This window comes from Dermacentor variabilis, chromosome 9 (genome assembly GCF_050947875.1).
Source record: "Dermacentor variabilis isolate Ectoservices chromosome 9, ASM5094787v1, whole genome shotgun sequence".
NCBI lineage: Eukaryota > Metazoa > Arthropoda > Arachnida > Ixodida > Ixodidae > Dermacentor > Dermacentor variabilis.
In genome coordinates this window covers 40,192,408-40,220,359 of record NC_134576.1, presented here as the reverse complement: position 1 = coordinate 40,220,359, position 27,952 = coordinate 40,192,408, and the positions used below count along the sequence as shown (strand labels likewise).

The following is a 27,952-nucleotide window of genomic DNA, read 5'->3' as shown; positions in this document are numbered from 1 at the left end:
AGCGCACGCTTGGCTTCAGCAACGCGAACCGCGTATCACGTGTAAAAGCGTCGTTTGGTTTTCGATGCGCGTGGTTTTGTTTTGACTGGTCAAATACCAAAGCAGTTGGACAGGAAACCGGAAGAACACGTATCTATTATCGGAGAAATACTTTAACAGTTTGGAAAACATGAAGCGCAGGAACGTCGACTTCATAAGCAAAATAATACTTTCTCGCACTTATTGCCGCACTTGTCTGCCTCCCACTAGTGCCGACCTATAATCGCCATCGCGCTCACCTATCACAGTTTTCAGCATGCTTCCAGTGAACGACTCACTGTGGATCGAAAAATTCTGATAAAAATGTCCCACGGAATTTTCCGCGTTACTACTAAATGATTAGAAGCTCTGGCCTTGGTAAGTTTCCCATTGCACTAAAAAAGGGGGTACCATGGAAATTGGTTCTCAGTCCCTTTAACAACAAAAGGGTATAAACGTTTCGCCACCTATGCAGGTGGCATGTTCAGTAAACATTGACATAAATTAAGGGAGGTCCAGTCTGCTCGCTGCGCACGTGCTTGTAAACGTCCGGCAGGGGCTACGGTTAGTGTGCACTAATCGTGGCCCCCTGCCGGATGTCTACAAGGACGTGTGGGTTCCCAACCTCCCTTCATTGATGTCAGTGTATACTGAACGTGCCACCTGCATAAGTGGCGAAATGTCGATGCCCTTTTGTTGTTAATTTGTTAACTCAAACAAGAAATCGTCGACAACAAGACACAAGACGGCAAAGTAATTCTGGGTCTCGATTTACAAAGTGCATTCGACAAAGTTAAACACTCAGCCATATTAGGACAAGTATCAAGACTCAACATGGGGGTAACGAGCTACAATTATATTCTAGACTTCTTGACCAACTGCACGGTAGAACTGCACGCCGGAGACCTCAAGCTCCCCGAACACAAGCTCGGCAGTACGGGTACTCCACAGGGTGCGGTCATATCGCCGTTGCTCTTTAACCTCGTCATGATCGGGGTAGCGAGGGCAGTAGCGGGGACCGGCGTCCGGCATGCTATCTACGCCGACGACATTACCCTGTGGGCGGTCGGCGGCACCGACGCCAGCATCGAGCAACAGCTGCAAGCGGCGGTTACCGCCATCGAGCAGCACCTTGATGGCACAGGCCTAATGTGCTCGCCCGCCAAATCCGAGCTGTTCGTCCTCACACCGCTTCGACCGGGACGGAAGCGCGCTCCTCTTCGGGAGTGGGATCACATCAAAATTGTGACTGCATCGGGGCAACGCATCCCCGAGGTGCCCAAGATCAGGGTACTGGGCCTGCTGCTCAACAATAGCGGCCGCAACGACGAGACCATCAACAAGCTTACCACCAAGGCAATGGACGCCATCCGGCTCATACATCGAGCCTCTACGCGACGGACAGGCATGCGTGAAGACAGTCTCGTGCGCCTTGTCCAGTCGTTCGTGATCAGTCACATCGCCTACGTTGCGGCCTACCTTAATTGGCACGTCACTGACAGGACCAAGATCAACACGCTGATCAGACGGGCTTACAAGACGGCGCTGGGTTTAATGGAGACCACGAATACGGCTCGGCTCTTGCAGCTCGGCGTCCATAACACCCTAGAAGAAATAGCGGAGGCGCAGCTCACCGCGCAATTCGAGCGCCTCTCTACCACCAAGACGGGGCGCAGTATACTGACGTCCCTGGGTTACAACCCCCAAGCTCCCAGCCGGCAACCGTGCGAGATCACAGATGAGGCGCGGGCCCACATTTACGTGGACCCCATGCCGAAGAACATGCACCCAGAATACAACCAAGAACGGCGGCAGGCGCGGGCCAAGGCCCTCACCGAACAACACGCCCACGACCCGCACGCCCGGTACGTGGACGCCGCGGAATACAAGCGGGAAGGCTTCGCGGCAGTGGTCGTTGCGGCGGCTAACGGCACCAAGACAACGGCAGCGAGCGTGCGGTGCACGAATGCCACAGACGCTGAGGAGGTTGCCATCGCTCTGGCGATCACCGAGGCCGTGTGTCGCACCGTGCTCAGCGACTCGAGGAATGCCGTGCGCAATTTTGCCAAGGGGCGAATATGCGCGCCGGTGGCCGCCATCATCGGCAAGCTCCAATTTCAAGACCGCGGCAGCACCGTCCGTATCAAGTGGTTCCCGGCGCACGCCGGCGAGTGTGCATCCTCACCGAACCACAACGAGACGGCCCATTCGGCGGCGCGAGCGCTTACCTTCCGCGCCCCCGAGAGTGACCGTTCCGTGTGGTGGTTCGAAACCAAGGACAGATTGACTAGTTAGGCCGAAGTAACCAAGTGTTACCGCTTAGCTCGACGGACAATGCCGCCTCCCCACTCGGCACTCAGTCGGGAGGAGGCCGTAATCCTAAGACAAATACAGACTGCGTCACTCCTCGCCCCCGCAATGCTGCACGTGCTTCACCCAGAGCTCCATCCGAGTGGGCTGTGCGGTGTTTGTGCAGCGGGTCCGGCGGACCAATGGCACATCATGTGGGACTGTGCCAGGTTCCCGACGGCAGCTACCTCCAGGACTTACCCGCCAGAACTTCAAAGTGCACTGCAGTCTACAGACAAGGACTCACAACTATGGGCCGTCCAGCAGGCCCGGGGTGCGCTCGAAAAGCACAAGCCTCGTGACCCACTACAAACGGGCCCAATGGGGCTAGTGCACAGTAGAGTATAACCCCGGGTCGATGCTTGGCCAGCGTCACGACTCGTTAAATCGTCGTTTGCCGGCACTTTACTAAAGTTATTCCTATCCTTAAGTCTGAGTAAACCTTTCTTCAATTCAGCCGTTTTATTCCTGTTGAGTAACTTTCTAGTGTTACTTTAACTTACGCTCGAATGAGCGCCAGTGTACCTAGTGGCAATTGTACACATAGCAACGACGACTAACACGTCATTTAATTTGCTATACCGTGGCTGCAACATTGTGTCTGTTGTTCTCGCACATTTGAGTCTCGCACTCATTGCGGCAAGTTCAATTTTGTGGCATGCGTTGTACGGGCGGAACAGAGCGGACATGGAATGAGCAGCACGAGAAGTGCACGAGATATTTCATGCGTCAAGTCCTCATGGGCAAACACGCGCAAGCGAACGTCAACCACATGACAGACGCGTACCCGTCTGCCGAAATTCCTTCGCCGAACCGTTCAGCCTGCGTCGACGAAGCAATCTCACACGTTGGCTCTATCACAGACATGTACAATGTCGTGTGTTATGCAGCTGCTATACCTCATTGCCTATTGTTTCCGCGAAGAGCGGTGATTCACCGGGAAGCCGTCCAACCAACACCGAAGCAGCGGCAAACAAAAAAGCGTTTCGTTTGCGTAGCCTGAAATGGGCAACAATAGCTCCGTCGCATTTGACGGGCGGCGCAGTCATCAGACCGAGACGCGTCCACAGCGCCCCTGTAACCGCGCATACCGGGAAGAGAGGACATTATGCGACAAACATAGCATCGCTCCCTGGCCGTGATGTGATGGCGTCTGGTTGAACGCGCCTTCGCGGTTGGCAGTGTTTGCGATTCGACCCCTCCCCCCTTCTCTATCTCCCAACCTTGCATAAACACACGCACCACTGAGCGTTATCACGCGTGGCTGAACGAACGTTGCCGCGGTGCCTTCCGACAGCGAACGGCGGGGGGGAGGGGGGGCAGTCGTTGGTCCGTCACGCACCCAACGCTGCCTGCAGAGAGTCGATATGCTTTTCCGAGCCGACCGCTATAATCGCGTGAACCGCTGGCGAGTGCGCGCGACTTTGGTCGCGTGTGTGCAGTCGTGTGTAGGTCGCCCATACATTACGCTGGTTGCTGCATACTAGTCCTGCTCATTCCTACCACTGTTGGTAGACGGGCAGGTATAACTGGAAAAGAAACGTTCTGTGAAACTCGCGCTGATTTTGCGGCGACCTCGTTTGGTGTGACTGTTCGCCACCTGCGACAAGGACTGATTGCCACTGATTTCACGCGCGGGGGGGCACTACCGTGTCATCTGTGCCCGTCTCTTACAGGGTAATCGGGCGTTTTGAAAACGGCAAAAATTTTCACGAGGACGAAGAAGCACGTTGTGCTTCTATCTGTATGCACTCTTGGAGGCGAGACGACGATGACGTGCGATGACCTGAACTGCAAACTTTCCTTTGCGTAAATGAACGTGACGTCTATTGCAACGCTCGACCAGATTGTTCCACTTCTTCGCGTAAGTCCTTAACACCCATAAACCCCATTTTTCAAGTCGCATGGTCTGAGCCAGTGCGGGATAGCTCGGGAGTGGACCAGACATGAGCGGGTCCTACGAGTTGCACCAGCCGACGTCTCGCCCCACATCTCCCCCGCTCATCCCTGAGGAGTCACCGCCATTCTCGAGGGTAACGGTAAGCGCGATCGATGTCGGGACGAAAAAGTGTCATTTCTAGGATGAGTTTCGGTCCACCAAGTTTCCTTCTTATAGGCCATGTTTTTCACGTATTTACTGATATAGCTCTATGGAAAGTTCTGTGCATGAAATGTACAGTGGCTTCTACTCAGTGAGTGCTGCGGCATTTCGCGCCGCACTGCAGTTTACGTCTGTATTTTGATTGATTGACTGATTGACTGACTGACTGACTGACTGGATTTAATGGGCCAGTGTGGCACAAGAGCTGAGAGAGACATCGTATCAGAGCGCTCCAAACTGGCAACCTGAGTTTATTTAACGTGTACCCAAAGCTAGGTACGCGAGGGTTTTTCCCATTCCGCAAGGATTTTTTTCATTCCGCCGTTCCCCTTCCGCCGCAGTCGGCAACGCCGAGAACACAACACATGACTTCGAGCTCAGCAGATGGATGCCCTAGCCACTGAGCCACATCAATGATTGCAGTGCAAAAGAATTTGAACAACGGCAGTGCACAGCGACTTTGGACATCTTCGTGACGTTTGTGATCATTCGTGTTTCCGCGTCGAGTTCACCAATGCACCTTCGAGGTAGGGCGTTATTGTGTACATTGAGAAATCGCAATGGTAGCTTGATATCCATTTAGCGAGCACACACAGATTAATGTGTCGCATGAAAAGTTACATATAGCAGCCAAAATGAAATGAGCACCGGCACACGATTTGAAAATTGAAATGTTCATGCTATTCCTCTCCGTACACATGTATCTATGGCAGGCATTGTCTTTAAGATATACAGGGTGTTTCAGCGAATACTTTCATAATTATTTAAAAGTTGCCTGTGGGAGATATCACAATTCTAGTTCATGAGCTGGTCTACTCGAAGCGGCAGATAATACTTGCACAAAAAATTGAGATCCAAAATCGACTATTAATGAAATTTCACTTAAGTTTTTAACTAATTACATTATGGCCCATATTGCAATTTACAAATTCTAGCCGTAGATATCGCAAGGCGGATCCACTTGGAACGAATTTTCAAGATGACACCAGTTTGGAGATATAAATTCCCGAACTTTGCGGAGAAATGCATTGGCGTTCCAGTTAATTTGTTAACAAAGCGTCGTTTCATGCACTGAAGCACACAAGTAACTGGAACGCCAATCCATTTCTCCGAAAAGTTCGGGAATTTATATCTCCAAACTGGGGTCGTCCTGAGAATTCGCTCCAAGTGGATCCGCCTTGCGAAGTCCACTGCTGGAATTTGTAAATTGCAATATGGGTCATACGATAAATAGGTAAAACGTTTATTAGTGAATTCTTGTTAATTAGCCGATTTCGCATTTCAATTTTTTTGTGCAAGCAGTGTCGGCCGCTTCGCCAGACAGGCTCATAGACTAGCATTGAGCTATCTGCCACAGGCAACCTTAAAAAAATTGTGAAAGTGTTCGCTTAAACACCTTGTTATATTATGATGGCTAAAGTCATCACGAGCGGCTCGTTTCAAGTTGCAGCAACTTACAAAATCGTCATCAGTATACGCGTTCTGTGGCTTCGCCGGTTCACAGTGACGTTCCAGCTCACTGTGATCATAGATCTGGATGCTTGTGTGGCGCGCTATGGGATGGACGCTGCTCTGTAGCTTCCCTGTGGAAGAGACTCATTGGAGTACGTTGCAGGACACACTATGCGTATGCTCCGCGCAGCCATGAATATGAAAATCCGTAAATCTCGAAATGCACATCATCATCATCATTATCATCATCATCATAATCATTATCATCATCCTATTTATAACCGCTGCAGGACGAAAACCTCGCCCGCTGATCTACAATTAGCCCTCTCTTGCGCCAGCTGACCTCATGCTCGCAAATTTCTTAATTTCATCGCACCACAATTTTTGCCATCCTCTACTGCGCTTTCCTTCCCTTGGCACACGTGATTGACCTGAACACTAGTTATACAACCTATTCATGGCATTGCCTGCCCAACACTAATTTTGCCTCGTAATTTCAACGACAATATGGGCTACCCCCGCTTTCTCTCTATACCACACTACTGCCTTCCTGTCTCTTAACGTTACGCCTAACATTTTTCATTCCATTGCTCGTTGCGTGGTCCTTCATTTGCTGTCAAGCTTATGTATTCTCCTCCAAGCTTCTGTACCACATGTTATTGCCGGCAGAATGCAATGATTGCGCACTTTTCTCTTCAAGGATAGCGGTGGGCTACCGGTCATGATTTGACATTGCCTGCCGCCAGTGCTCCAACTTATTTTTATTCTTGTGTGACTTTCCTTATCATGATCAGGATCCCCTGTGAGTAATTTGTCTAAATAAACGTATTCTTGCAGATTCTAGATGCTGACTGCCAGTTGTAAATTATTGTTCAGTTGTCAGGCTATCAAACATTACCTTTGCCTTCTGCATATTAATCCTCAGCACTAATCGTACACTTTGTCGGCTAAAGTTCTTGATTATTGGTAGCAAGTCAGCTCCAGCTTGGCTAAACAGGACAATGCCATCTCCAAATCGCAGGTTGATTATTTATTAGCCGTCGATCCTGTCTCCTAATATTTGCCTTAAAGTCTGGTAGATTGAATACTGGTTTCTAACATGCAGGCATGTTGGCTTTGGAGAGATTGTGTTTTCTTGTCTGACTGATTTTTAGCGGGACCTTTCCGCCTTATTTGTGGAGATTTAGTTTAGCTATGGAGTGTTTAGAGATGCTTCATAACATATTCACGTATGCTTCCTGTAGACTAAGCAAATATTTTATGATTGCAGGTATTTGTACTGAACGACACGCCTTTTAGTATCTATAGAAGGGATATACCGAGGTCCGTTGTACTCTGCCTATTTCTCGCCTGATTGATAGTATTGGTGGGACCCATTGTAGAATACCCCGTTCTGAAGCCAGCCTGCTCTATGGATTTACTGAATTCAAGTGTTGCCCTGATTCTATTGGAAGTTATCGTGGTGATTATACTATACAATACTAAAAGCAAGCTAGTGTGCCTACCTACGAAACACGGAACCAGCCATTTGATGTCTAAAAGATGTCGTGAATGGATAATTCAAAAGTCTAGTAGCTATCTTGACCACGTCATTTTGTCGTCATGGGCGTCTAGAAGTACTTCAGTAAGACCTGCTAACGTAGCACTGAAAGTTGGCTAACGGACATCTTGACCAGAAAAAACTCAAGACTTTTAGTAGACGTTCCCTCAAATTATTGTGGCAGCAGTTACAGTAGCATAAGGTGCGTCCACAATTTCAATTTATTTTAAACGAGGCATAGACATCAGAAAAAGAAAGATTATATTGCCAGACGGAGTGATGCAAAGGCAGTTTTTCCAGATGTGAGCCATGACAAAATGTAGCACTACCTGATTATTCGATTAGCGCATTTCGCTTAGACCAATTGAGTGTATTGAGTGTATTAGACCAATTGAGTGAGGATTGAGTGGAGCCTGTCACAGTTATTTTGTAAATAAATAAAAATGCCTATTGCATGTCGATGTCACGCCAATGTGGTCCCATCGACTTAAACAAGGACATCACTTCTTCATGGAACACATCATTGTTGACAAAACGTTCCCCTGCGTCTTCTGCAAACTTAAATAGTTTCTGTCGGGAAAGATGTTGTCAGTGATGTTGCGGTTCAGGCAGAAATGACATCCTGGTTTCAACTACAGGCGACAGGATAGCATGACACAAGCGTACAAAACATAATGCTCTGCTACAATGAATTCTTAAGAAAACAAAGGATGGGTCACATCTAGAACAATAATATGCGCACCACTCTATCCACCAATATAAAGATCTTTCATGTCCATGCCTAATTTAAAAGTCAATTGTAACGTACTTTGTGGGTGCCCCTTGTTAATTATCGCCGTATGCTTGCACAGCATCGGCCAATTCTTCGGCGTGCCACCCATAAGTGAATTCCTTGCGCGTTGCATGTTATCGCAACTGAAAGATAAATCAGAATATGCTGTTATTTATTTACGCACACTGAATGCTCTTCATGCAGTGCAGTACATGAAGCATGATTGCAGGCAAGATATCTGCTTCACACCATGTAACAGTCGAACTTTATGATTTATGAACTTTATTAGCATAGTTATTTTCGCGACAATGCCGCGGCATCTTTTTAACTTTTTCAGTGTTTTTCCCAAATCGCTCAATATACGCTCCTTCCTATCCGATTCTGAGTTATTTACAGCAGTCTCTTTCAGCAAATCCCAGTGGGCGTTGTTTGAAGTTAGAGAGCCTTTGATGATTTCTTGTGACCCTCACAATGACGTAGACTTTTTGTTGTTCATGCGCAGACGATATGCGATGTTTTCCTCTGCTCCGGCAATGTTTACTTTTGATTGTTCAGTTCTGCTGCGATCGGCGAAGATGTTTCTTGTCTTTTTTTGCGCACGATCCTATGTACAGGCTTTCAAAAGGCTCGCACAAGAAATTGTGAGCAAAGTGTAGTTCAAGTAACTTTATCGGCTTCGCTGTAACAGAAACGAAGCCGTATGTGATATGCACGATTAAGGCGAATTTGCCAGGGTGCCAATAACCAACCAAAACTGCTTTGTGAGGCAAGTTCACGCAGCAACTTATCCTATAGCTTAACTATGACTCTCACGGTTTACTCAGCAAGACGACATATAGCTCCAGACCGTTGTAGACTGTGTATGTTCAGATCAGAAACCAAGAAATGGGCTTTCCCTATGTAGATGACTGCGGAATAGGCCGTCGAAATATGTGGCAGACATGTTTTCTGCCAACTTTACTACACATCAGCGTCAGATGACAGTAATGTGACGTTACAAACGTGAGCTACCTGTGATGTTACGCCAAACACGCCTGACTGTCTGATCTTAAGGAAAAGAAATTAATTCGGCAAGCCATCACTCGAAAGTAGCGTTAGCACCTGTGTATTTCATAAATGTTTCAGTGACAATGCTAACAAAGGTCTGAGAAGATCAACAATACATTAAACATGGTGACCGCACAGTAGCCAAGAGCCCGTAGCTACCGGTCTTGATATTGTAAATCTCCATAGATGGACGAGCATTGTCTAACTTGATGTCTAGAACTGTGGAGTACCACGAGCGACGGGGTCCACGTGTCAACGAAATACAACCTTGCCGCAAAAAATGCATTAGCCTGCGCCCTGTCGACAGAGGTCCAGATCACGCACGAAGACATGCGCCATCAAGCGCACCTCGCTCGTTACCGACCTAAATGATCGCATAGCTTTAGTGTACCTGTAACGCTGCATGCCTTAAGCCTAAATTTTCAACTCTTGACGCCAGTGTCTGCTATGTGAATACATTATTACATGCGAAAGCTACAGAGGTTGACCGATGATCTTGCCTGTCTCGACAGCCAACCGTTGTCAGAAGACGTTATACCGTGCCGTTCGTGTTACTGCGCATTTGGTTTTCAGACCGTGTAGACCTTACTTGACATTTTAAAAAGTAGGCGCCTGGGCTCCATAGGGTATAAGCAGATTTGACTGTTGTGCTTTGCGTCTTCCTTTTGTCCTCACCGGCACCCATCATGCTCCTCTTTCTTTCCCTCTTTCTCCTTTCCTAACGCAGAGCAGCTGGCTCGAGAAATGTGCCTCAGGCCGAAGTTTCTGCCTTTAGTATCTAAACACCTTTCTCGCTCGCGCAGGGCGGATCCCCGACAGCTAACGGTGACGGTCCAGTGGGGGCCACCTCTATGACGAAGACGGGCTGGGTGCGGACCAGCGCCAGCATGAACCCAAACCTGTACGCCACCAAGAAGACCTTGGCGCAGGGCATGCTCGACGTGGCCCTGCTCTCGGTCAACGCCACCCAACTCAAGACCATCATACAGCGTGGGGACGAACACGACTTCTACACCGTGCTCGTGGTTCTCATCAGCCTGTCTATCGCCCTGCAGGTGAATCAATGTAGAGGTCATCGTTTTTTTTTATTTGCTTGGCTTGCCACGCGGCATATTGTCAGATTGAGATTAAATATGAGCATATGGGCCCGTTTCATGCTGATGCTGCAGAAGTAACGTACCAAATGCGTTATCCGTGAGTCATAGTTCGTCGTCTTCGGGTTGGTGTCTTCTCAATTTTGCCCCTCTAAGTACACTTTTCCGGACTTGTCTTCGTCCCATAGCACGTCCAAGGTATACATGGTGGGCATCCGCCGCAGGCGCTGGAGCGGATCAGTTATGACACTGGGCATCGTTTTCATATCGTTAACATGTTGGCACACGTTTAACCTTTTGTAGCATTGGGTTTGCAATTATGTCCCCCGAAATAAGATTTGATCGTATAAAAACCAAAAGTCGAAGGATAGTTACGTGTGCATAACGCGAATTTTTAAGCGTTCGCTTTTGTGTAGTCTAGGCGTTCTCGTTCCCAGTGTTGGGCTCGCCGATTAGCTTGGTGTTCCGAAGGCTCTTCTTGTTCGATGACAATTCAGTGTGGAGGATGTTTTATGGCGCTCTCGTTTAAACTACTCGCTTCTCACCGATGCTTGGGCGCTCATCGGCTTTCTGAGCACACACTGGCGCCGCCGAAAGCGTAATCACAACGACGGACTGACAACAATGTCAGGACCATAGTATAACGACAACACCATGACGACGATGGCTTGAAGCAAATGGAATGACGATGAGGGATGAAGACGATGGCATGATGACGGCGGTATGACGAGAATTGGGTGACGAAGCTCGAATGACGATGATTGGACTACCGCGACGGCGGTATGACGACGATGGTGTGACAACAGCGTCATAATGATAATTAAACGACGACGGCGTGATTGCGATGGAATGACGAAGAAGGAATGACGTCGACGGCATGACAACAGGGGCGTGACAACGACATTATGATGATGGCTCCACAAGGACCACTGTATGGCGACGATGACATGACGAAGGCGACCGTGACAACAACTCTATATGTATACAAAGAAATTAGATGGCGACAAGCTATATCAACTGACATATCAACTATCTCAGCTGGAGTGGACAGCATGAATTCTAAGTTTCTCATTAATACCAATGTGTGCACCTCTATTATCCTTTCAAAACTATTCGAACGTTTGCTTAGAACTGGCTGTATTCCTGATGATTGGAAAGGGGGGGAACGTTATTCCCCTTTTCAAGGCCAGGGAGAAGCACTCTGCTAATAATTACCGACGCGTATCAATAACCAGCATACCATGCAACATCATGGAACATGGGATTTCCTCTCATATTGCTATGTTTCTAGAAGGTGATTCATTAAAAAAGAGATTATGGGATTTTACGTGCCACAACCACTCCGGAAATTTGGACCAGCTGGGGTTCTTTAACGTGCATCTAAATCTAAGTACATAAGTGTTTTCGTATTTCGCCCCATCGAAATGCGGACGCCGTGGCCGGGATTCAATCCGGTGACCTCGTGCTTAGCAGCCCAACGCCATAGCCACTAAGGAACCAAGGCGAGTCCATTTATTTTAGTAATGCTCAACACGGATTCCGCAAAACATTTTCGTATGAAGCAGAACTTTTGTGTTTCACTCATGACTTACCTTCTATTCTTGACCAGGGTTCCCTTATAGTTGCTGAAGTGACAAGCGCAGAGTGGAAACGGGACACTAAAAAGGTGACAAGGACAAGCGCAATAGTTGCGCTTGTACTTGTCGCCTTTTTAGTGTCCTGTGTCCACCATTGCGCTAGTCACTTCAGCATGGAATACCAACTAGCCCGGTGTCGCGCCCTGCTTCAGTTCCCTTATAGACCGCATATTTTTAGATTTCTTACAGCTGTTTGACACGGTTACACATGAACTGTTTTTTCTTAAATTACAGTCTTAATCTGGATAGTGAAATTCTTGCATGGCTAACAGGTCTACTTACAGATCGCTACCAGTCCGTAACAGCCAATAACATGGATTCGTCTTATTCTCCAGTTACCTCAGACGTACCGCAGGGTTCCGTAATAGGTTCTCTGCTCTTAATTTTCGTTAAAGACTTGTCGACAGCCATAACGTCTTCCATAAGACTTTTCGCCGGTGACTACGTCATTTATAGATAGATTAACAGTGACTGAATTCAGTCATCTTGCAGTTTGCTATTAACCGAGTTTGCGAGTGGTGCCCGTATGTAACATGAAATTAAACGTTAGGAAATGCCGACAAAATGTTATTCACCCATCGTATCACATTAACCACACTGATCTAGAATCTGTGTAGTCATACAAGTACCTTGGCGACACATTTCGTATAACTTATTATCATGGGAAATCACATTGCTTACATAATGAACAATCATACTAGTCGTATTTATTTATTAAAAGAACCTTATAGGCCCTATGACAGGGCATAAAGTAAGGGGGCATACTAAACAGTCAAGGTATAGAAAGTACAAATTTCCAACAGGAACAGTGCTATAGAAAGATTACCATGTTACACAATATTGAAGGCACAGGGAATACAAAGCATTATCTGAAGGCACACGAATACTTGTTACTTTTAACAGAGCAAAAGGAATACTGTTTATGAAAAAAAATATACAACATTGCAAAAATGCGCGATCAAATACACTAGATTGGGCACTCGTGAATGGTATTAAATGGGAAAAGCATGAGTAACTGAGAGCGGAACGTGTCGGTTATTGTTAGGTTACCTGCGCAGAAATTTTGCTCAGACCCTTGTAACTCTCAAGTTGCAGCTTTATAAGGCATTGATCCGAGCTGAACTAGAATACGTAGGAGCTATATGGGATCATGGTCCCGAAGCACTCGTAGCTGACTCAGAGGCTGCGTTAAACCGCACATGACGTTTCATGTTTTCCAAGTATCATCGCACCGCTGGTATTACACCTATGAAGGACACACTTTCCTTACCCAGCATTTCTCATCCTAGAGAAGTTTCCCGCCTTTGTTTATGTCCTGAGATTTAGAATAATTCATTCCTTAAGGATAGGCTACTAATACAACCAACCTATTGTTGCACACGCATTGATCGCCATTACAAATTCGGTATTTCATTTTAAATGTTATCATGACTGATTTATTACCAGTGCACGTTCGTGTTGGAGTCGCCTTCTAACATTGTTTTCGCCATTAGAGATGGTAATGCTTTTAGGAATACTGCTGCGAGCTTGCTTTCTCAACAACTACCTAACTGCTGCATCGTGCCTGTTATGGTTGCCAGTTGTATTGTATTGATCCTGTTGTTGTTGCTGCTGTATTGGATTTATTACCATTGTATTCACTCCAGCTATTATGCCCTAGGGCCTTGAGGATAAATAAATAAATAAATAAATAAATAAATAAATATGATGATGATGGTTTGAGCTGCCGTGACGATGACGGCGTGACGGCGACCACATTGCTCACACTTGCACACACCCAGAGGCACGTACCCATAGGAACTGTTGACTTCACCACCTCCAGGATCTGCACACCACTGCGGACAGTGCCAACGGTGCAAAACTGATCACCTAAGTAAGAAAAGCTTGCACTAAAAACCAAGCAGAAATAATGACGTTTAACTTTTTTTTACCGCAATGTCTGTTATGAGATCACTCTCCTTGCCGTTTCAATGTCCGCACATGTTGTCGGTGTGTGTCGCTGGAATCCCAAGGTTAAAAATTAAATTATGGGGTTTCACGTGCCGAAAGAATGATCTGATTATGAGGGATGCCGTGGACGGAGACTCTAGAAATTTGGACCACCTGGGTTTTTTAACGTGACCTAAATCTACGTACACGGGCGCTTTTGCATTTCGCCCCCATTGAAATGCGGCCGCCGTTGTCGAGATTCGATCCTGCGATCCCGCCACCATAGCCACTAAGCAAGCACAGCGGGTCGAATCCCAAAGTACTTTGCCAGAACGGCGTAAGGACGTTGAATGTAATTATTTATTGATATGCCCAAAATAGCATGCAATAAGCCATCTATCTTGGTGCACAGTAAAGAAAAAGAAAAGGCAGGACAACAGCTTGTGAAAATAGTACATAAAATTTAGAAGTCGAATTGAATAGTCTTTTTAAAAACAGGTATCATACAGGGTGTCCCAACTACCATGCGCTAAGATTTAAAAATATGGAAATACCACGTAGCTGGACAGAATCAAGGTATTGTTGTTTACCGTCGCTTGGAGATACTCAGATTATTTTATGCATTCCGCCTAATTACATATTTAGTCTTGTTAATTAACCAACTTCTCAAATATTATAGTTAGATGAAAAGTGCCAGTGAGAAAATTGTAGAGCAACATGAAAAACTCCCGATACAGCTTTATGTTGCTCAATACCGGCTACGTGAAAGTGTTGTTCCGTGTGTGAAAGAAGCCCGCGAATACACGCCAAGTGCCTCGAGCGGCCAGTCGCGCAGCAATTTTGCGTTTATTCGCGAGCTTCTTTGACGCTCTTAAAAACATTTTCATGTAGCACGTATTTAAGAACAGAAAGCTTTTTCGGAACTTTTTCATTTTGCTCTATAATTTTCTCATTAATACTTTCATATAATTGTGATATTTGAGAAGTTGAGTCCAACCAAGTCTTCCCATGCATCAACAAGAAACGCTTCGAAATCTACACCGGTACAAAAACTACTTTTCGGCGTCATCAGAGATTCGACAAACGCCATCGCTAAACATCTCATAAAAACCGAAGAGTGCGCTCAGCCACTCCACCAGAGCCCCGTACATGGACAGCATGTTATCAATTGTCTTGTCTAAGAGCTCGGTTAAGCTGTTTGCTTGCGGATGGTACGCAGTAGCTTTTCGGTGGGCAGCGCCACTTAGTTGCATTATTTCGTGCCCAAGCTGTGCTGTAAATGCTATGCTGCAATCTGATGACTACGTGTGATGCCCTATGGCGGAGAACGATGCTATAAACGAAGAAGAGCGCAACATCGAAGGTATTGGCAGACTGAACTGTCTTGGTTCCATATTACTGGGTACGACAGTCGGTCGCGACACAATCCATCAGTTCGTAGCAGAAGACGTCGGTAAAGGACTGAGCAAGTCCATACTGATGAGCTCAAAAGAAACCTTTGGAGGCTTCACAGACTTGAGAAAGACCGGCTGGGCAAATAGCTGGAATCTTGCGTCGTTAACAGTCAGGAAACGTCTTTACATAGCGCTTCACAGACTTCGGTGTTTAGTTCAGTAGTACTTCTGGTGAATTGGGGCCAATGTGCGCGTAAAGCCCAAGTGACCAGAAAAAGGTTGGTAGTGACAGGCGCGTAGGATCCCTTCGCGGAACCCTGAGGTTACAACAGGGAGGTAACTGTTTTCATTTTGCAGGAAATTCTACTCGTAAATCGCACAGTTGCGGAGGCAGAACGATAGCACGTGATATCAGAATTCTTGAGAGAGCTGCGAGGTGCGTTCCTCAAGATGGTCGGTGAGTGGTCGCAGCTGTAAGTCATTTCGCTGCTGTTGGGCTAGATCAGATCTTGCCAGAGCGGCAAGAAAATCGCATTCCTCTTCGAGATCGGTGCTGTCAATGCCGACGGGTTCGCAATGCAGACAATTTGCGTAGCCGTTTTTGCCGCGATTTGTGCACAATTGTTACTTCCAAATCTTGCAATCGAAGACTATATCGAGCTAGACGTCCAGAGGGATCATTTATATTTGCCGGCGAGCACAGAGAATGATGGTCGCTGTTACATGGAAAGGCTGGCTGTACAGATAAGGTCGAAACTCCGTGATGGCCCACATGGCGACCAAACACTCCTTTTTGGTCGTAAAGCGATTTCCCTCCGCACATGATAAATTGAGACTGCAATACGCAATAAACCATTCGACACGTCGTTATAGCTGCACAAGAACAGCACCAGTGCCAACGTTGCTTGCATACGTGTGTAGTTCTGTATCGGCATCCCCGTCAAAGGGGCACAGAACTGGAGACTGGAGGCGGGCCTGGCGCTCGCGAAGGGCGTCTGGCTGTTCTTGACCCCCAAAAAGGCTGCCGTCGTCCTTCGTGAGCCGAGTTAATGGTTCAGCGACGTGTGAAAAAATCATGCCGGAACTCCTCTGGGACTTGTCTTAAGTATGCATAAGCATTGTGCCACTTGCTCATCTCCACGCAGCCAAGTGTCATTATGAATGTTATGAAAGTTGATCCAACCAGTATAAACCCTTATCAACCCTTAGCGGTTGTTATCAACCTTATCAAACTCTTTGCAAATCTTATCGACCCTCATCGCGGGGTATCGACCTTATCACAATCGATCCAATTCTTACCTGTCATTACCAACGTTATCGGACATGATCCGACCTTTATCAAACCGTATCGGTGCTTATTGACCTTATTCATAATTGCTCCGTCATTATAAGCCCTTATCGCTCTTTAACAACTTATCCATCCGCCTCGAACCATTTTCAACCTTGATGAGATCCATATAACATCTCATCACTCCTTATCAACTCATTGACTGCTTATCTGTGTATTCCGAGACGTGAAGAGCATGAGCCTTCAGAGATCGGTGGCATTTCGGTCGGTGAAGGAACGCCTCAACGCAAGGCGCATCACGCGACCACCGAAACGCATCGGTGATGTGGCGCGTTGGACACTAAAGTCTCTGAATTCAAAATTCGGAATTTTCCTTGCCTACAATGCTCCAAGTCGGCTCTATATGTGGTCCGAGAGATAGCTTTTATTCCACTATCACGAAATCTTTCAACAAAGCCATCGTAGAAACTGCTCTCCTTTGACGTTTGTTTTGTACCGCCGGCACAACACATTCATATGGCTCAGATATATTCATCTTCTGCAAGCGTGGGTGTTTAGCTCAGTGGGTAAGACACTGGGACTCTGAGCGTGAGCTCGAAGGTTTGAAGCTCACAAGCGCCAGCGCATTCTCTTTGGAAACTATTTGGTGTTATACAATAATCACATTATAGCGATCTGTCTTACGTGACGGACGGACGGACGGACGGACGGACAGACGGACGAGTTTCCACGTTTTGTCGGGATAGAAGTGCGGAGGCATAAAATTACTCAACGAAGCGGCAGTTGTAAGTACACAGCCCCAGAAAACGTTGGACCTCACGCTTTTTTGTAGGTGTCGGCAAATAGGCAACAGCGGTAGTTTTTTCAGGGTCGTGTCGAATTGCAGCGTTATTGATGATGTGGCCGAAAAATTTTAGTTTGTCGTAGGCATATTGGCATTTTTCTGGCCAGCGGCACGAATATCCTGAAGGATAGATTTAAGTTGCTTGATGTGTGCTTCAAACGTCGTAGAGATGACTATGACCCGAGGCAAGATTGCCACTTAAGGCCAGTTAAAACTGTGTCTATCATTCGTTGAAAAAGGGTGGGCGCAGAACACAATCTGAAAGGGAGTACCATAAACTCATACAGGCCTCAATTTCTTTATGATCGCGCTCATTCACTTCAATCTGCAGTAGTCATTACGCAAGTCCATGACCAAAAATAGGAGGCATTCTAGAGAATATCTAAGGGGTCATCGACGCGGCGCAACGAGAAAACCTCTTTTTTTTTGTGACGTGGTTGAGTCTGCGGTAATGCAGGCAGAGCCGTAGGCTGCCGTCTTCCTTCTTCACCAACAGAATCGGTGATGCCTACGGACTAGTGGAAGGTTGTGTGACGTCGTCGGCGAGCATTTGTTTGACATGGCTACGAATGGCGTCTCGTTCCTTCTGGAAAACCCAGTAGGCATTCGCAGGTCTCACAGTTGGCTCATTGTTGATTCAGTGTTTCGTGCGCGGAGTCTGTTTACAAGAGAAGTGGAAACAAAATAATCTTTGTTCAAGTGCAGAAGGCTGACGAAACCCTCATTCTTCTGCGCCGGGGCAAGGTTTGGTCTCACATCGACGTTACTGACTTGCGTGGCCTCAGGGGTACTGCTCACCAACAGTTCCGTCAAAGACGCACAGACTTGTGGTGGATTAAAATGGGCAAAGTATGCTATAGCACCGCACTCAACCAAATGCTGGAACTTTCCAATGATATTGGTAACAATGATCATACCTTGCTTGCGGTGGAGTTCAACAACACCTCTAGCAACGCACAATTGTTGACCCAGTAGGACGGAAACATTACCTTCAGCGATACCGGGGACATTTTGATCGGACTCGCACTCGACGACAACAAACATTCTACTTCGTAATGCTACTGTAAGTGCGCTATCAGTGGCACGCAATGCTGTTCGTTCCGATGGGGATTTATCCAGTGTGGCAGTACGTCGGATAGAGAATGTGACGAGCAGGTCCGGCAGATTAATGACGGCTCCATGTTCCCGACCGAATGCATCCCCAATATTATTTCCCGAGAACAATGGGCCAGTATGACAAAAGAGCCAATAAAGTTCGAATTTCGGATTGTGATTCTGGCCTTGCACTACCCTGTCGGTGTGACAAGATGACCAGCTGGGAACCTTCCAAGGCGTCCTAACCTTCCGTAGTGCAGGTGCGAGTTTACCAATTATAACAGAGTAATCGGCACTAGTGTCGATGAGAGCAGTTACTTGATGACCATCGACAGAAATGCTAATGTCAGCGGAAACTTTGGCATTGGGTGAGAATTCGCGATTAAATCGGTCGCTGACTGATTTCCCTGTCTTTGATTTGGATGTTCGTGGTTCGCGAACCATATGCGCTCTGAATCTCCGAAGGCAAAGTAAACGTTCCTGATCTTCCTTAATTGCGCAACGGGCGCTGTACACGTCACATCACTATCGTGTGTCAATTAGTATTCAGCCAAATGAAGCAGTGTCTGAATATGCGGCTTCGAGAGCATCAGTTTTCTCTTTCGACTTCCGTTTACTTCTATTTGGTCATTCAGTGCAAATCGTGGGGCTCTTTACCTCATCTGAAGAAGACGGTCATCGAGTGTAAGGACGTGCATCAGAGCACCAGGGAGATAGCTGAAGCCTACCATATAGATAGATAGAATAAACTTTGTTATCCAACGGATAAGGTGATCTACCCACCCCCGGCACGCAGGTCAAACGGCGGCTGCCGCCGCCTCAGGTGCCGGCTGAGAGGTCGTGGGTCCCAGCAGCTTCTTCAGCTAGTTGGACGAGCCTGAGCTGGAGCTCATAGTTTGAGCTGCGCAGCAGGGTCTCCCAGATGTCTCTACTACCTATGTTGTGCGTGCCCCCAAGAGAGTACAAGCAATACCATATTATGTGGTCGAGGGTCATTCTCGCCCCACAAAGATTACACCTATCGCTCCTGGCCTCTGGGAACCTGTGGTTCGCCATAACCGGGTGCGGATACGTATAAGTTTGCAGTCGTCTTCGCGCGACTGCTTGTCTGTTGTTTAATTTCGGGCTGGCAGGGATACCAGCCTACGATCCAACCTATAATACTGTGTGATCTCCCCATATTTTAGCATGCGCTCTCTGCTGCCTCGGTCATCGAGGGGCCCTGTAGTGGCTCGTAGGTAAAGATCTCAAGCCAGATCGTGGGTAGCCTCGTTGCCGGGGACGGCTTCGATCGTGCGCTGGAGTCCAAATTATTTGAATTTTCTATCTAACTTTCTCTGGCCTAGGATTCTGGCCGCTAAGGGCGAGATCCTTATGGCAGGTTTGCTGTCACTGATCACAAATTTCGCGTCCGTTCCAGCGCAAGCTAACGCGATCGCAATTTCCTCGGCAACTTCTATGTTCCGCCCGTGCAGAGCGGCAGCAGTTACGAGATTGCCCCGGCCGCTGACGGCCGTTGCCACCGTAAAACCGCCGCCACCTCCCGCTGCGTCTACATAGGCCACCTGATGTTCCGAAATTTCACCGAATCTAATTTGTAATGCTTCGGCTCGCTTTTGCCTCCTGTCTTTGTTATGTTCCGGGTGCATGTTTTTGTCAGGGGGTGGGGGATAATCAGATCTTTTCTCACTTCCCTATCCACCTTCACCTTTTGGGTGGGGCCTCTATCCGAATTTATTCTAACTTTGGTCAATATGGCTCTTCCTATCCTCGTGGTGCTAAGTCTCTCAAATTGAGATGTTCGCACCGCTTCCGCCAGTTCTGCCCATGTGTTGTGCACTCTCAAAGCCATAAGCCCCTCTGTGGATGTGCACAAGGGCAGTCCCAGCGCTCTTTGTACACATTTTATCATTAGAGAATCAATATTTTCTCTTTCCACGACTTTCAAATCGAGATATGGCACTGCGTAGCTCACCCGGCTGAAAATGTACGTCTGTATTAGTTTAATCAAATTTTTCTCGTTTAACCCTCGGTCTTTGCTGGCCAGCCGCCTAATTAGGCTCAAGGTCTGCATCGCTTGATTGTGTAGCCTCTTGACGGTCTCGCTTTTATGGCCGTGTGACTGGAGAATCAAGCACAAGATTCTGATTTGCTCGAATATTGGTACCTCCTTACCCGCTACTTTAATTTTATCTCCGACAGTGCCTTGCAGCTTAGGTGCTTCGGATTGTATATAAACAATTATGATTTCTGCGGCGAGCACGCTAGGCCTCTCTCGGCCGCGTAATCGACTATGATGTCAGTGGTGGCCTGGAGCTTGCTTTCGACGGCTGAATCACTTCTCCGGTTGACCCAGAGGGTGATATCATTCGCCTATATACTAAATTTTAATCCCTCGAGCTTTGCCAATTGCTCGGGGAGTTCCGTCATAGCCACATTGAAGAGTATAGGGAGACAGCACTGATCCCTGGGGCGTACCCTTACTCCCTAGCTCAATTGTGGGGGATTCCAGCGTTTGGAACTTCGTGCAGGCAGTTCTGCCTGTCAGGAAGTCCCTGATGTATCGACATGTCCTGGTTCTTACATTAATCTCGTTCAGCCCTTCCAGGACCGCCTCATGCTTTACGTTGTCGAAAGCCTTCGTGAGGTCCAGCCCCAGAATTGCTTTTGCATCTTTAGACCTTTAGTCTATTATATGATGTTTGTTTTGGAGCATGACGTCCTGCGTACACAAGTGAGGTCGGAACCCGACCATATCATGTGGCCACAGATCGCCCTGCTCCATGAAGCCTATCAGTCTGGTCTGGACGACGTGCTCCATCATTTTCCCCACGCATGAAGTTAAGAAAATTGGCCGTAAGTTTGCCAGTTGCTCCACCGTAGTCAGGAGCTGGAGTTCGCGATGTTTCCCCCACGTACGTCTCAATTAATTTGTTCACGAAATAATTATCGTTCCCATCGAACGCGTGCCTCGCTTTTACCAATCTTATACCGGATTGAGTCTTCGAGCTTTCGGGGTCCAGCAAGTACCAGAGGATGCTCTGCGTCTTGGTGAGGTTCATGCTCGGCTCCTTTTCGGCACACTTCTTGCCCCAATCTCGTTTGCATAATTTGAAAGTATACTCTTCAATTTCCTTGTTATGCCTCGCAATTCTCCTTCTCAGATTGCGGTTCCTCTTATGTTTTTTGAGACGACGCTCCATGCTTTGCTTTGCTTCCCACATATGCAGAAGACGGCTTTCCGCAATCTCCGGGGCGTTATTACCTTCGAGCGTTTTTGTCACCTCTCCAACGTTCGACTTGAGCGCCGTCGCCCATTCCTCGATGTTTCTGATGGGCCCCTGTTCCTTCCCCCGCCTGATTTCTCTCAACTGATCCCACTCAACGACGGCCGACGCGCGAGCCTTGCGTGTCTTCTTTCACTATGGAAACTGTTATGTAGTAAATTGTAATCCGAATTATGCTATTCTGGACATTTTACGTTTTTCGAGAATGTCAGATATGGAGATGTATCCTTACTAACGCTATTGCCCACCCTCGTTGGACTCTCGGTGTCCGTGTGCAGAGTGAGCCCTAGGTCATGCGTATCTTCACACAGCTGTCTGCCTTTCGGGCTTTGGTGCCGGTACCCCCATTCCTGTTGATGTGCATTAAAATCCCCCACTATCAACAGTGGCTGGTTGCTTGAAACTTTGATGGCCTTGCGAAGCAGAGCCCCGAACCTCACCTTCCTTCGCCTGGGTGAGATGTATAAATTCAGAAGGAATAGACTAGGCTCCTTTTGCTTTCCAGTTAGAATTTCGAGAAACACGTTCTCGATCTTTCTTGGCTCTAGATTGTGTTCAGTGCCCGCGATATTTCTTTTCACCAAGGTTGTGACCGAAGATTTCTCCCCCCCCTGCCTACCATATAATATTTTTACGATATCATCGAGCGATGCTCAAGAGACGAGCCGCCGCGAGAACGACGATGAAGTGGGTCTGTGCCCTTGGCGCGAGCGAGTGTCAGCCTGGCGGTCTGGCTCCACTATAAATAGCGTGCAAATAGCCTCTTTCGTCTGTGTCTTTCCACACGTAACATTCTGGTGGAGGTCAACGATCCCCGTCCTCACCACGGAACTCCGAAGTGGTCGGCACACCGAGCTTGTCACCATGCCTCCCGGTGACGAGCCCGCCTCTGCATCGGCTACGGCTTGTCCGAGTGCTCCAATCGTCACGGTTGCCCCACATCGTGACCCAGGTGTGTTTTCAGGCCTGGAGGGACAGGATGTCGACGACTGGCACAAGCTCTATTAACACGCCAGTGCTAATAACAGGTGGGACCCAACGATTATGCTCGCCAATGTCATCTTTTATCTCGGCGGCAGCCCACGCGTGTGGCACCAAACGCATCATGACGAGATAACCAGTTGGGACAGTTTCAAAGAAAGGCTACGGGAACTGTTCGGTGACCCCATTGGGCGCAATGCTGCCGCGAGAAAGGCTCTTGCGTCTCGTGTTCAGTCACGTACAGAGCCATACGTTTCCTACATCCTCGACGTATTGGCTCTATGCCGCAAAGCTGACGATAATATGTCTGAAGCAGATAAAGTTGCACATGTGCTAAAAGGCATCGCCGACGACGCTTCCAATTTGCTCGTTTTCGGCAGTGTCTCGACTATCAACGCCATTATAAAAGAATCCTGTCGCCTTGAACAAGCTAAGAGACGCCGTATCCCACACCACATTGCGCGGCTACACAACATTGCTGCTACGTCGACATGTGAGGGTCGACCGCGTCAGACCACCACCTGTGACGACTTCACCCGTATTGTTCGCCGCGAACTCGAGGCCGCCTGTTTGCCATCTTTCTTCACGACGCCTCCCGATCCACCAGCAACCACCATTGCGATGATTCAGGCCGTCGTCAGACAGGAATTTGAGAACATGGGTCTGAACTCCGTGTGTTTCACGTCTCGACCCAGCGTTCTCCAGCTCTCTAGCGGCCCTCCTCGTCCCCGGCAGTCCTTTTTTTCTGCCATATCTCGCCGCAACCCCTCCGATTGGCGTACCCCTGATGACAGGCCGATCTGCTTCCACTGCTGTCGCATCGGCCACGTCGCCCGTCACTGCCGCAACCGATGGCCACCGCCTCCTCGGACATACGCCGCCACTTATTCCCGCACCTTTGTACCTTGTGTTCCCTATGTCACTCGCCATTAACCCACTGCCACTGATGCCGCTGCTCCGAAGCTTCGCTACAGCCGCTCGCCCTCACCTCGACGCCTTCAGTCTCGTTCGCCCCAACCCCGCCGCTTCTCTTCGCCACCTATCGCCTTCCGGACCTAGCCGGAAAACTAGGCACTGCAGCTTCTGGAGGTGAAGCTGCGTTGTCGACCCTGCCCTCAAATCCTCTGTTCACGTTACCTACTAACCGAAACCTTCTTGACGTTGACGCTGACGGCTATCCTGTCATGGCACTCATCGATACAGGAGCACATCTTTCTGTTATGAGTGCTGCCTTCCGACGACGACTGAACAAGCTCCTCACCCCAGCGTCAGCACGCGTCGTCCGCGTTGCGGATGGCGGTACTGTGCCTATCATCGGCATGTGTACGGCACGTGCCGGCATCGCCGGCCGCCACACTCCTGTCCTCTTCATCGTAATTGCTCATTGCCCTCACGACCTCATTCTCGGCCTCGACTATCCCTCCGCACATTCTGCTCTTATTGACTGCTCTTCCAGTACTCTTCGCCTTGAGTTGCCGATGCCTGCAGAACCTTCTGACACACCCCACTGCCGCTTACGCTCCACCGGCTTTCTTCGCCTTCCACCAAAGTCCATAGCCTACACTGAACTGTTGTCTTTCCCACCAGTTCCTGATGGCGAGTACCTCGTCACTCCTCTGCCCGACATCCCAATACAGTATGACGTAACCGTGCCTCACAGTATACTTACTATTACTGCGAACCACACTCGCATTCCTGTCTCTAACTTTGGATTGGCAAAGCAAATTCTACCGCAAGGTATTTGCCTTGCCACCATGGCTTGTCTCGGCGACCAATACGTGGCAGCGTTATCCACCGATGGTTCTCGCGAGCTCAGCATGCCCTCGCGCCAGCCTCGGGCACCGATCCCAACATAAAGAACATGGTTGTGACGGACCTGTCCTCTACGCAGGCTGAAGACCTTTGCGAAGTATTATCGTCCTACCGCGATATTTTCGACTTCGACGATGGTCCTTTAGGCCGGACGCTCGCTATAACATCGGGTTCTTACTGGCGATGCTGCGCCTATTCACCGACGACCGTATCGAGTTTCTGCGTGGGTCTGTGCCCTTGGCGAGAGCGAGTGTCAGCCTGGCGGCCTGGCTCCAGTGTTAATAGCCTGTACATAGCCTCTTTCTTCTGTGTTTTCCACACGTAACAATATTAAGAGACCATTGCAGACGCCATTCTTCTATCATACTACTGGATAAAGAATCTGATCATCTAGCTGCAGAGAATGATCAGCTTCTTTATGCGCATGTGCTACGACCATTCGACCGATATGTGTATGTATATACGTTCTCCCGTTTTTATTTTTCAAGTAAGCTGAGTATTATTGAGTTCCTTTCCGTGATTATACCCATGAACTGCTTTTAAGTTCTTCCACGGTTTTATCTCCCGCGCAGATTCTGGTGGGCATGGTCTTCCTGGTGCTGGGCTTCGTCAACCTCAACAAGGACAAGAACCACCGGATGGCCGAGATCCTCAACAACGTGGCCACCGCGGCCGTCTTCGCCGTCACGGTGCTTAACATCCTGACGGCCTCCTTCGACAGCCGCAACAACGACGGCACCAACTTCCAGCGACGGCCAAGCCAGGCCCAGCCTTTGGTTCCACGATGAACTTGTCGCTTTCCTTTGCTTTGTGCGCGCTGGAGGGAGACGCATTTTATGCTGGCGACGTTGCTGGTTTCCAGATAGGTTAAAGGGGTGCTGGCGTGATATTTTCGCTTGTTAATCTGTTGCATTAAATGAAGGTCTAGAACATCTAAACCTAGGGAAAATGTTCGCAAGCCTCACGGGGCCCTAAATGATTTGATGGAATAGTTTTTCTACTTCCAGTTTTGGTATGCTTTTGTACTTTATGGTGATTTCATGACAGGGGAGGTGGTCACGTTGGAGCAAGACATTGCAACACTCACATTTGACATTTGACATTTTGACACTCGCTGCGGCTTGCTCGGTCGTCTGGTATGGCACAACGTGGGCTACAGAATTGGAGGTGACTGAGAAAGCCGCAGCGAGTGTCAAAGCCTCACACTGTCCTGCTCCTACGTGGCCACGCTCTGTCATGACGTCACGACACACTAACTTCCTGGAAACCGTGACCCAAGCTGGCTGTAGAAAAAGTATTAAACCAAAATATTTAAGACGCATTATGTGATGCTAGTATTTTTCTCATGGCGTTTGCAGGTCTGGGATCTTCATTTAACGCAATAAATTAACATGTCATGTAAGTAGTCCTGAAGAACACTTCTTGAGTGCCGCGTGGCATGCCAAAATATCGCGCCCGCATATTTTATTGCTGATAAACAATTCGGCTTACAAAGGCAACATCAGCCTTTTCCCAATGGCTTCTTCTGCCATTTCCGAATATTTAAGCCAGAAGTTGCGCTTTACCGTTCAGAGGAGATGTGAAACAGTGATGAGTTTAACTCCGGGTTCTTAGGTGAACGCCGTCTCGGCTGCCGCGGCGGCTCATCAGTGTCTTCGGCGCTTTGCTGCTGAACACGACTTCGAGGGTTCAACTTCCAGCCGCGGCGAATGCATTCTGATGGCAGCGAAATGCAAAATGTTCGTGTACTTAGATTCAGGTGCATGTTAATTAAACCCAGTGGTCGAAATTTATCCGACACTGGAGTTGCAGTTTCGGAATTTCGAGCCCTACAATTAGATTTTTCATTTGAGCAATGTCTCCCGGTTGTATGCTACACAATATGCAGAAAACTGCAGAAATATGCAGAACTGCAATATGCAGAAATGGTGTAATTAGCGCTAAGTTAGTTGACCAGATCGTGAATGGTGAGTCTGCCGCATTTTGCATAGAAAAATACTAAATGCCACATCTGCAATCATGAAAACTGTGAACCGCCAAATTACACAGTTTTACTTCAGCAAAACCTACTTGTGTGAACACCTATCGGGTGCCAAAAGAATGACAGCTCCCTCGAAGACGGCAGAGGATGAGATGTCGTGATGATATAGGGCAATTTAAATGCACAGGCTCGGCTTGGTTGACGCAGAATGAAGCTGTGTGGAATTTGCTAGAAAAAGCCTTTGCTTTGCAGTGGGTTGAAAGGATGACAGCGATGGCAAGGATGATGGTGAACTGTGTAATATCATACTTGGAATAAATTTCAGTTTTAATTCGTGTCTCTAGAATTTATAGAAAGGCCAACCGAGAAGCGTATTTTATAGCGGTTCAATTTGCATTCCATTCGCCTTTCGTCATGGGTTTGGACGCTATCATTATCACCGGTTTCGGCCACTGGGCGTGATGAATGGTAAGAAATGAAAAATACAACTTATAGAATGGATAATTTTACAAGATGGCTCCAGAGACAGACTGGAGAGTGCTATCGTAACATGCTATTGACTACCACGGAAGTCAAAGTTGAAACCATTAAACTGATGCCGAGGCTAAGTCGTATTAGTAACCACGGTGCAGATAAGAACAACAGTATGTTTCTGCGACATAGTGCAATGCTGCAAGGTGAGTGTACCACAGAGTCAAAGTAGATAGAAAGAGAAGTCATGAGGGAAAGACAGGGAGGCTAACCAGGCTGATCTCGGTAGGCAACCCTACAACTAGGGAAAGGAGAAATGGATTGAAAAATGAGAAGGAAGAGAGAAGTTCACACTTTGCACTGGTGCACGTACAATCAAGCGTTGATCGCTGAGTCAATCACAAGGTGGTGCATTTCAGAGTTGTAAGTAGCGTTGCCCTACTACGGTGGACCTGATGCACGCTTTCACTGCGGCCAACGAAGACTGCGTGGATAGACATGTTTAGGAGTACGCGTCTGAAATGTTACGTGTGGAAAGACACAGACGAAAGATGCTATTTACACGTTATTTAGACGGGAGCCAGGCAGCCAGGCTGACACTCGCTTGTGCCAAGGGCTCCGACCAACTTCTTCGTCATTCTCGCGGCGGTTCGTCTCTTGAGCATCGCTCAATCATATCGTAATATTACCCCCCGGCGGCAAAAGCACCGTCACGGTGCTGTTAAATATCCAAGGTGCCTGGAGAGTTGTAGGGCTTGAGTCGGACAACGTGGACAATGTCACTGGTTGTCACAGCGGAAGACGTAGTGGGCGTGGCTAGAACGGTTTCATAGGTGACATCGGTAACTTTGCGTGTCACG

At 48.0% G+C, this 27,952-nt stretch overlaps 1 protein-coding gene across 4 annotated transcripts in view; it reads left to right on the top strand.

The window, feature by feature from the left end:
* LOC142592630 (ninjurin-1-like) overlaps positions 1-26,952 on the top strand; it is a 112,315-nt gene extending 85,363 nt beyond the window's left edge. For 2 of the 4 annotated variants that reach the window (XM_075704175.1, XM_075704174.1), the window contains exons 2-3: positions 10,083-10,334; positions 25,213-26,952. In XM_075704175.1, coding sequence (XP_075560290.1) covers positions 10,083-10,334; positions 25,213-25,428 — 468 coding nt within the window. In that variant the 3' untranslated portion in view covers positions 25,429-26,952. Of the gene's footprint in view, positions 1-3,666; positions 4,407-10,082; positions 10,335-25,212 lie in introns of those variants that run through there. The other 2 variants (XM_075704173.1, XM_075704171.1) reach the window with 2 other exon arrangements.
* Positions 26,953-27,952: the final 1,000 nt, after the last annotated feature.